At 35.6% G+C, this 10,817-nt stretch overlaps 1 protein-coding gene across 1 annotated transcript in view; it reads left to right on the top strand.

Moving 5' to 3' along the window:
• The first annotated feature begins 382 nt into the window (after positions 1 to 382).
• The window catches only part of ATAD1 (ATPase family AAA domain containing 1), a 37,338-nt gene continuing 26,903 nt past the window's right edge, over positions 383 to 10,817 (top strand). Inside the window, exons 1-4 of the mRNA XM_016128233.2 lie at positions 383 to 500; positions 3,941 to 4,115; positions 8,446 to 8,544; positions 10,428 to 10,548. Of these exons, the coding sequence (XP_015983719.1) occupies positions 3,954 to 4,115; positions 8,446 to 8,544; positions 10,428 to 10,548 (382 nt within the window). The 5' untranslated portion in view covers positions 383 to 500; positions 3,941 to 3,953. The remainder of the gene's footprint in view (positions 501 to 3,940; positions 4,116 to 8,445; positions 8,545 to 10,427; positions 10,549 to 10,817) is intronic.

Here is a 10,817-nt window from a genome sequence, read left to right as displayed (position 1 = left end):
ACCTAGCAGGAGTCAGGGAAGAACTTCTTTGCCGGGTATACAGAGCACTTCTTTGCACTCCGAAGAAGGTTCCCGGATTTGTTAGTCTAGTTCCCAGAGCTCGCGAGCAGGGCAGGGACGTTATATGACATGCGCCTTCCCTAATTCCATATCTGAGACTCAGTAGCTGAGCTCAGGGCCTTCGCAAATGCCGCAGGCAGATGCACCGGCTTCGCGGAAAGCTTCAGTACGGCTGATGACAGGTTAAGTATCTGGTCAGTGACCTCCTCGCGGTACAACCTCGCGACCCAACCTCCCCACCATTTCTGAAAGCAGGAAACGCTCTCCTTCCTCGCCGACAGCCGGAAACACGCCCCCTTCCTCGCCGACAGCCGCGGGTTGCGCATGCTCCGAGCTGAGGGGCGGGGCGCGGCTCCCACCGGAAGCATTCTCTCCTAGAGGCCGTATCCTTCCGTGTGAGGCTGGCTAAGGGCTCCCGCTGCCGCTGATTGTGCACCGGGGTGAGTAGCGAGTTCCTGCCGGGCTTCGTGGGACGGGCGCGGGATCCCGCTGAGCTCCTTTAGTACCCCGCTCGGAACTAGGAAGCCCAGCAGGAAAAGTCACCTCCCCTTCCTCCCACGCCCCACTTCATTGCCGCCCCCCAACTACCCCAGCCCTTGGTATCTAGCGGATTAACCTCCAAGGGCGTCCCGGCCCTCGCTTGGCTTCCGGCCCGGCATAGGCCTTTAGCGCTGCCCTCAAGAGTTATACCATTTCCTACAGGGAATCTCTGCAGGCAGTCGGGTTACTGCTTGGGCGTGAGGTCGCCCCAGGCGACATCAAAATCAGGATCCTGGGCAAAGGCGGCCAGAATGAGCCGAGTCTGATGGTTGCACAGGCACCGCAACCACCAAGTGCAAAAGCGGAGGTGGTTCTTCAGGCCTGGGCACACTTTTGCAGAGGATTGTGATGTTAATTATAATCTGTCCTTTTATGTGAGGATTGGTAGTCTTTCATTGTCATAGGCTGTGTGTATAGAACCTTGATGTATGCGAAATTGTAAAACACTGCAGTGATTCAGGAAAGAGAAACTATTGTATGATGTTATACTCTTGGTCTTCAACCTGTCAATAAATTGTTCATTGACGAGGTAGTACGATGTCAAAGTTTTCTACCCTGAAGTGGAGAACTTTTTAAAATGAAATGATATGGCATCATATAACTAACAACTCAGAATTACAGTTTTGCGGTATTTCTTAGCTGTACACAGCACCACCTATGTTTATGTACATAAATGTGTGGTCATTTTATTGATTCTAATGTTTATACAAGATTGAAATACACTCGCTACTGTTAAATGCATATGCAGCTTTTATTGTATATTCTGCTGTAATGGTATTGTTACCATGATGGCCTCGCATTGCAGGTATACCAGTGTCATATGAATGATAGATGAGCGTATGATAAAGTGTATATAGAGTTACAAGTTTCACTTAGAAGTTTCAGTTTCATTTTAGGATTTTAAGGTCATTTTAAAAGATGGACTACTGTTTTAAAAGTAGGTCTAGAGCACTGTGTTACCATTAATAATTTAAGTGTAGGAAAATATATAGTTAACAGGTTTTGTGTCGTCATATTTTTTATAGGATTAAAATTGATAACTGGAATGCAGTTATAACCACCTTAGTTGTTCATGTAGTTCAGGGAACATCCAGTAGATGGCAGTTTTATCACCACTAACCCAAACTTTAAATAAATGAAAATGTTTTACTCGAATAGCCCTAGTTTTCACAGATTCAGTTAATAAAACTCTTATTTTGCTGCTGTTTTATTTTCATCAGTAAATACTATCCCCACATTATACCACACATTCCAACTGCATTTTCACATTTACTCTTGGAATAAAGGCTAGAGAAGTGAAACTCACATCCTGTAAGAAGTGGAATATTGTTAACCCATTTTTAGGAATTCAGGCTGATGGGAGAAAGCACTCTTTAACGTGTTACATGAGGAGAGATTTTAATTAGGTAGTGTTTCCTCCCTAGTTCCATTTAAAAAATACATACTTAATATGTACTATGCATTCATTGAGTGAAGTAATTATATCTTAGCCATTATTGTATACCCAGTATATAATCAGCATTATATATACATGTTTAATAAGTGCTTTATTGTGTGAATTCAATCACTTAATATTCCTGGGTCACAGTTTCTCTACCTGAAATGAAGGCTTTCAATTATTTAGTTAAGTTTAAATTAAATAATGTTCTATTGTGAAGTAAATGACTTCTAGTAATAGAGAAATAAAATCAATGGAACCCTTGATTTTTCTTTGGAAATTGTTCAAAAGTCTGGCTGCAGTTCTGCAGGAATGATTGAATGGGAGGTGTTTCTGCAGTTTCATTATACCTGTTGACCAAAAAATTACTGAATAGCTTCTCTTTTGTATATGACAGTTATAAAAATGTATAAGATGTAAACAAGGATTTAAACTCTAGTTGGATAGAATAGATATCACATAAATTCAATAATAGGGCCAATAAAAAAATATAGAGGATTAATATGGCCCAAAAGCCTTCAGTGGAGCATGTGAAGTTTTTGAAGTTTGGGTAGAATTTGACTAAACCTAGATGAATGAGGAGAAATGGCCCATCCAGGGTACCAGGCACATTTGCTGGAGGAAAAATACATGTGACATTTTCAGATTCTACTGACTCCAGCTTTTGAGAGTTCTTACTGAGAAGTGTTGAGAAGTAAAAATGCTTAAAAGTCATTCTTTGGGGCTAGATTAGGATAGTTGAATGGTTGGGAATCCTGTGAATAAAGGGAAAGATTTGGGGTCTTTTTTTTAGGGAGGAGTATATACTCTTGAATGGAGGGGAGGTGTCTTAAGAGGAATTTAAAAATTGTTGGAGCTATTCCTGAGGTAGGGATGTAAAGAGGATCTTTGAGTAGTAGTAAAAAGAGAAACAATAATTTTAGAGCTGGAATGACCATAGATATTAATCTATGCAGTACCTAAATTTTACCTTTTACTGAGCCATCTGTATAAATTCTTATGAGTGAAAAATATATATTCTTTTTTCCCCCATGTCATTCAGCACAGTTTGTGCTATAAGAGTATAAAAGCATTATTGGAAGCTGAGATCCTATCTCACAAAATGTGAGTCTTGTCATCCCCAACAAGCATATTCTTCTGGATAGTCGTTACCTTTAATGAGGGCGTGCATGCTTCCTGTAAGCCTAACTGTGATTAATGTAGCTGCTCAGGGGTATATCTAAAAGTAGGCACGTTGCCTTCTTTTCCCTCTCCATCTTGGGTGCAGGCTGTATTCTTGTGGTTCAACAATTTTTGAAGATTCTGTTGCTTCAGATTTATCTGGGTTGTTGGAAACAATAGCATGGCTCAAAACATTTAATGTCACATATTAAGAAAACGGCATGTTTAAGTTTAAACAGGCCTCAAAAACCTTTAAAAGTGTATTTGAGGAAAAAGTGACAGTTCACGGTCTGAATTTCACTTATAATTACCTGGTTTACATTACACTTAATGGAAGAAATTCTTACCATCACATAAGTAAAGTATTTCATTATTGGGCTGCCTTTCTTTGGGTTAGTGATATAGTGATTTTCTAGACTCTAAAATAGTTATTTTAAAACTCTTTGAAGAGTAAATATCTTAAAATGTTTATTGTACTTTTCAAATAGAATTATTCTATATTTAATGAGCTTTTAAGAAAGTTTATTAAAAATTTTAATAACTCTCAGTTTCTAATCTGTTCTTTCAGCTTCCAAGGGGAGCTTAAAATGTGTTTACTTAACATGTAAAAACCCATTCCTCCGTAAACATGTTGATTTTGATCAGAAGTTAGTTTTTGTTGCTTAATTTAAGGTATTTATCAGTCTTTCACTTTAAATGAATCTAGTTATTACCTAGTGACATTTCTGTTTGTTTTTTAAGGTTAACAATCAAGATGGTACATGCTGAAGCCTTTTCTCGTCCTTTGAGTCGGAATGAAGTTGTTGGTTTAATTTTCCGTTTGACAATATTTGGTGCAGTAACATACTTTACAATCAAATGGATGGTAGATGCAATTGATCCAACCAGAAAGCAAAAAGTAGAAGCTCAGAAACAGGTATGATTAAAATGTTTCAAGATCATTTTTCTTATACTAGTAAATATTTTCCCATAAAATGAAGGATGTAATAGAATGATAAGTTAGTGAGAAGTTCTGTAAGACCCACATGAAAATGTTTTTCTGTCATATTTAATTTCATTTTTCCTAAAAAATATTTGTTTCTCAAATCCTTTTGACTGTTTAAGCAACCTAGAAGAAAAAATGATGAATAAAATTATTATAGTGTTTCGTTGTGAGCATCCTCATTAGACTTTGTCAGCTTATAAATGAAGGAATCTAGGTAAAATTTTTCAATAGATTAAACAAAATTTGTCTTCAGTAATGATATACATTTTGCTTTGTTTGACATTTGAAATGTAGATAATACTGACAAGCTGTCAGTCTTAGATATGCCACTAATTTCTAATTAAGGGATTGCTGAAAAATCTTACTGTTAATATAAATTTTAGTTTTATTTTTTCAGCTACCGCCTCTTGAGGTCATTTCCTTATTTGTTTTGGTTTCTGTTCTTTAAAAAACAAAAGCCTTCAAGGAGTCTTTCAAATTTTTCTTACTGTTTCAGGGTGAGAGATATTTATAGTCATGGATTTTCTGTGAGTTGTGACTGATACATTCAGTAAACATTTATTGAACTCCTAACAAATGTTTTGTGCAAAGAATAAAAGGTGAATAAATCTTATTCTTTCAAATGCAATAGGCCAGTATGAGAAATTGGAATGTAAAGAAATGACTGCTTTATAGTGCTCTGCATAGCTCTTAAATCAGTGAAAACCATGGTTTCATAAATACTACTTACTCTATATACCTGAAAAGCAATTTGGACAGCTGTTTGTTCCCTGAATTTCATTATAATGGACTCAAGGTCTAGATTATATTATTATGTCAGGCAATTCGTAACTCTCTAAGAAGTTTGACCTGTGTAGTATTTTTAAAAAATGAATTTGAATATATCCATGTGTCAACCTAAGTGCAACATTAAGTTCGAGGTTAAAATATTGATGTTCAATTATTTTTAAAAATTTTTTTAAGTAGATGTATGACTTTTAAACAGAATTTTGTCATTTACTTTCTTGGCTTAGGAGCACCTGTAACTCAGATATGAAAGCCATGTAGAAAGCCAGTTTAGAAACTGGCACGTAGGGCAAGTTTATGGGAAGACGACATTCGATTTGGGCATCTTACCCAATAACTTTTAGAATACATATGATAAAATCAAAAGAAAAACACATAATTGCACTAACCCTAAAAGAGACAACCATATCTGCATATCTAGAAAAGGATATTTTCTAGAATTTTAACATGTTTGTGATAAGGGGTTATACCTAATATATAAAGATAATTACTCCAATTCTTTGCTATTTTCTATTTAAATGCATTTTTAAAGCTTTTTATCAGTGGTATTCTCTACTGGAAATTGGAGTACATTAGCTGTGAACTCAGTAAAAAGTTTTTAACCTATGTTTAAATAGGTTGTCTCTGTTTTTTTGATGTTAACTTGTTACTGCCATCTCTAACTTTCTAAAATTCTTCTTCCAAAAGAATAATCAATTATATACATTTTAGAACTTGAATGAAATGAGTCTTTATTTTCTCTTGCTCCTTTTCTTTATTTCCTCCTTCCCTAGTCAAGGCAAAAATATTAGTTTACAATTTTTTACCTCACTTAATTTTTAAAATTATACTTCACATGGAGAAAAAAATGAAATAGCATGAAAGGATAAAACAATACTGTGAACAGTTGAAAAGACAGGTATACAGTAAAATGTATATTTCCCTCCCACCTCTGACTCCTCTCAGCCCCAGACCACCATTTTCCCCTCTGTGGAATCAACTATTTGAAGAGACCCACTTTAAATGACAAGCAGATGTTGACGACTAGAAAATATAATCACTGTTAAGCTATAAACTGAAACCAATGCATGAATATAAACTATTTTTAGAGTAGTCCAATTACAATTTTATTTTTCTAGTTAAAATATTTTGGAAATGGGCTTGTTTAAAGGCGTCAAAACTAGACAGTTGTATAACTTATTCTTGGAACGCAGTTTGGTCGCGGTATGGTATTTTGGGGTGCTTTCTTTTCATTTGTTTGTTAAACTCCGTTCTGCTATCCCAAATGAGGAACATGTTTCAGTAGAACATGAACTTTGAAATGACACAAATCAGGGTTTTAGTTCTGGTAATGCCAATTTCTAGCTGTGTATTCTTGGCTGTTCTGATTCCTTTGATCCTTGAGTTCCTCATCTGAGAAATGAGAATAGTAATAGCTACTTTTTAGGATGATTTGAAGGATTGATTGTAAAGTAAAAGTACCCAGCATAGTGCCCTGCATGTGGTAGATGCTCAATAAACATTAATTTCTTTTCTCTCTCCTGTCAATGCTATTAATGCAACCTGAAGACATTGTTAAAGGGACTACTGTTGTGGGAAAAAGATTCTAGGTAAACTTGACTATAACATTTTCTGTCTCTATAAAGTATACAACATAGTAATTTTTTTTTTTTTTTCAGGAAACCCCAGTTGTAGATAAAGGTTGTTATTATTTAAAGCAAGAGGCGATTTTGGCCTAGACTAAAATTTTAAGGGGGGAGGAGGGAGGGTTTCACAACTCAGCATTAATGATATTTGAAGCCAGATTATTGGAGGGGGGATGGATAGGATCGGGGACAGGTTATCCTGTGCCTTGTAGAATGTTTAGTAGCATTGCTCTCTCTGCCGACTAGATACCAGTAGTACCATTCCCATCACCCAAGTGGTGGCAACCAAAAACATTTCCAGACTTTGCTAAATGTTCCCTGGGGACCAAAATCACTCCTGGTTGAGAACCACTGTTTTAGAGCATGGCCTAAAAAGAACGCGGGTGGGATGACTTCACATTTATAGAAGCATAATGAAAAAGCAGAGTTAAATTAATGTTATTACGGATAGTAAAGTAGGATCCCTTTCATAGCTGGCACATAAAAGATTTAAAGACAGTAAAAGAGATGATATTTATAAGAGATGAAAGGACCTGGGAAAGGCAACTTTATCCATTGACTCAGTAATTTTACAGGGGGGTGGCTAAATAGGAAAAATGTTGTAGCTCATAGTACTTTTTAAAAAATGCTGTATACTACAGTATGATCAACACACATTTATCTTACTCCTTCAGCCAGTCTTTAACTATAATGCCGTGATGTGAATTTCCTTTTAGAACAGCAAAGCCCTTGACAGACAGCAAGTTCTTATATAAAAGTATTTTAGGAAAATGTAACAACAAAAATTTAGGTAAACATGATTTACCAGAGTACCTTCACTTCTAAAAATATTCACTTAATTGAAATTCGAATATGTTATCTATAGATTTTAAAGACTCTTTAGTGGTCAAGAACTCCCATCTTATACTTGGGGAAACCTAGATAACATGTGAAGTGGTTAGGTTATGGGTTCTAGAGCTGGACTGCCTGGAAGGCAAATTACTTAATCTTAGCTAAGCTTCAGACTCTTTTTTTGATGAGGGAAAATTGTGCTTGCCTCATAGGATCACTCTAAGGATTCAGGGAGTTAATCCATTTATAGTATTTTGGCATAATATTTGGCACACTTAGTAAATGTATATCATCATTTTTATTTGAATTGAAAGCTTTGTTGTATTGTTAAGAGCACATAATTTTAAGGCTAGTTTTGCCCAGTTCTAAAAAATATATGCAGTGTACTTCTAATTTAGAATTATTTTTATTATAGCTGGTTTTCTAACCCTGGGACTTGACTTTGACTTTAAAAGGGACAGCATTTCAGAACAATTTGAAATTAGATATGAACACCTATTGTAGATACCAGAGTAATTTTTAAAACTTAGGCGACAATTTTCATTGTTAATTTAAGGAAAGAAATTCCAGTCATCCATTTCTTCATGTCCTTAACCTCCTTGGTCTTCATCTTGAGTTTTCACCTGCACCTATCTTGGTCATCCTACTTGGAAAGAGAAGTCAAGTTGGACCCTAGAGTCTCACTGGCTCAATATGAAGCTATACAGACACACACACGCGCGCGCGCACACACACACACACATACATGATTGAAAAAAAAATATATATATATATCTTCAATCATGTACCCTGTTTTCTCACTTCCCCTCATTTCCTGTGAGTTGGTTTAAATCACCCTGGTTTCTGTGGAATAGACCCTCAATTTTTTTTTTTCCCCCTTAGGGCTTACAGTGGGGAACGATGAGAACAAGGGGCCTAGAATATCCCTGGAAAATTCTTTTTTAGACTTCATGGATATTTGTTTTGAACTGACAGTATCTAAATCTCAAACTAAAGGAGGTTGTTTTTTTTCTTTCTAGGCGGAGAAATTAATGAAGCAAATTGGTGTGAAAAATGTAAAGCTTTCAGAATATGAAATGAGTATTGCTGCTCATCTCGTAGACCCTCTTAACATGCATGTATGTATCATTAAACTTTTAAGAGTTTTTTTTCTCGTTTAGCATTTTGTTCCAAGGTTCCCGAAGACTACAGCCAGGTTTGATGATTCTCTAGGAAGAGTCACAAGATTCAGCATAGTAGTTAGTACTCATGGATGTGATTTATTATAGCAAAAGGATACATACAAGACAAAATCAACAAGGAAAGAGGGTCATGGTTTGAAGTCTGGAGGAGATCAGGCATAAGCTTCTAAAAGTCTTCACCCAGTGAAGTCATGGATGTACTTGATTCCTCCAGAAACAAGTTAAGGAAGCTTATTAGAGACTCCATGCCCAGGATTTCAGTTGGTCCTGCTCATGTAGACTTTGTCTTCCTAACATCTACCAAAATTATTGACTCCAGAAGGAAAACAGGTATCCACCTCAAGTCATGTTGTTTGCACAAACAATTTAAGCACAACAACCTGTCCTTATCAGAGAATGGTGGGAATGCTCCCGAAATCTAAGTTCTTGTGCTTTAGCCAGGGGCCAGTGTCGTAAGCAGGCCTTTCTGAGGATAATAGTCTCAGGCCTGCTATGTTAACTTATTTTTATGCACATTTGTTTAGTTAAATTTGTGCTTTTATGTATTTACCTTTGTGGCATATAAAATGTACTTTAGATTTTCATGATAGGATATGATAGATAATGCAAGATTCCAAATCCCAGTTTTTCCATTCATGGCTTTGGCAAATTATTTCCTCTTTGAGTCTTAGTTCGCTGGTATATAGGACAGTGTCCTACAGCAAGTAGGATAATGTCATACTTGCTCTACCTACTTAAAAAGGGTTATTTTGAGGACCAGATTAATGTAATTTATAAACTCTAAAATCCCTTGTGAATATTTTCTAACAACAGGTATTAATAAATTAATAAAATGAAATATGATATCCCTATCCCCAAATCTAGAAAATAAAAATCTATAGTGTCTTTTAGTATCTGTGTGCAAAGTGACATACCCCCTCCCCCCCCGAATTAATCCTCTGTTTGAATTTGGTTTATAAATTTATAGTGGTACTTTTTGAGGCCTTACTCATTTACTTCTGAGTAAAACTGTACTGATAGACTCAGCTTTTTGTTATAACTATAGGGAAAGTAGATGATGATTATTTTTTTAGATCCGGCTGTGGTTTTTGGTTTTTCACCTTTTTTTCAAAGTTGTTAAGAAAGTAAATCTGTTGTAAATATTGCTTCTGACTGACCCCACCTTTAGCCCATTTACTCTGCCTGATTAGAGCTAGGTGGTTTGGTGGTTTTTTTGGGGGAGGGGGGATCTTTTTCAGTTTAATTCCAAAAAAAAATTTTTAAGTTGAGTGCGAATGCTTTAAAACACACAAGTTGTGTCTGTTTTCAAAGTATTTACCCCTGTTTACTATTTATAAAGATAAAAATTTTAACATAGTTTTACTTTAGATTAATACAATTCAGAAGTCCAGTTTGGTGAGTATAGACCTTATTTCTAAATTAATTTCCTATTATGTTTGACAGCATCATATATGAATTAGGCACACTTCTGGTGAGCTTTTCTTCATCAACCAATACTGGATTATCTGAGCTGGTTCTCAATCTTCTTGGCAGAGTATTTTTTCCTCTTAAATGAACTGAATTCAGCTTACTAGGACCCTGCAGAGTTTTGAGTACTGGACCTAGTGCTTTTTTTTTTTTAATACTAGACAGCTATTTTTTTATAGTTTCATAGTAGTTTAATAATTTCATTATTGCTGTGAAAATACATTAACATAATTTTGATCTTTTATTATCTATGATTCAATTATCAGATTAAGATTTGCCATTTTGGGGGGACTTTTTTACTGACGTGAGTATACATCAGTTGTACAATTCATGTTGACCTTATCTTTCTCCAGGTTACTTGGAGTGATATAGCAGGTTTAGATGATGTCATTACAGATCTGAAAGACACAGTCATTTTACCAATCAAAAAGAAACATCTATTTGAAAATTCCAGGCTTCTGCAGCCTCCAAAAGGTATGCCAAAGTTTATATTTGCTTCAGCATTAAAAATCTTGGAAACATTGAAACTTCCTATCGTAGAACAGGTGTTTTTAAAGTTGGATTTTCAAGAGAATGCTGAGATCCAGTAAATTGTCTTATAAATAATAGTTTTAAAATAAGTGCTCATTCTTCGTCTTCCCAAATTTAGAAAATTTTTCCCCTATTAGTTTCCCACTGCAAAATAATTCCTTTATTTCAAATTCATTTATTTACTTCCAAATAAAAGATAATTTGGGAAATCA

This window comes from Rousettus aegyptiacus, unplaced genomic scaffold (assembly GCF_014176215.1).
Source record: "Rousettus aegyptiacus isolate mRouAeg1 unplaced genomic scaffold, mRouAeg1.p scaffold_m13_p_6, whole genome shotgun sequence".
Taxonomy (NCBI): domain Eukaryota; kingdom Metazoa; phylum Chordata; class Mammalia; order Chiroptera; family Pteropodidae; genus Rousettus; species Rousettus aegyptiacus.
Note: the sequence above shows the minus strand (reverse complement) of the source record. Positions and strands in the feature narration are given on the sequence as shown.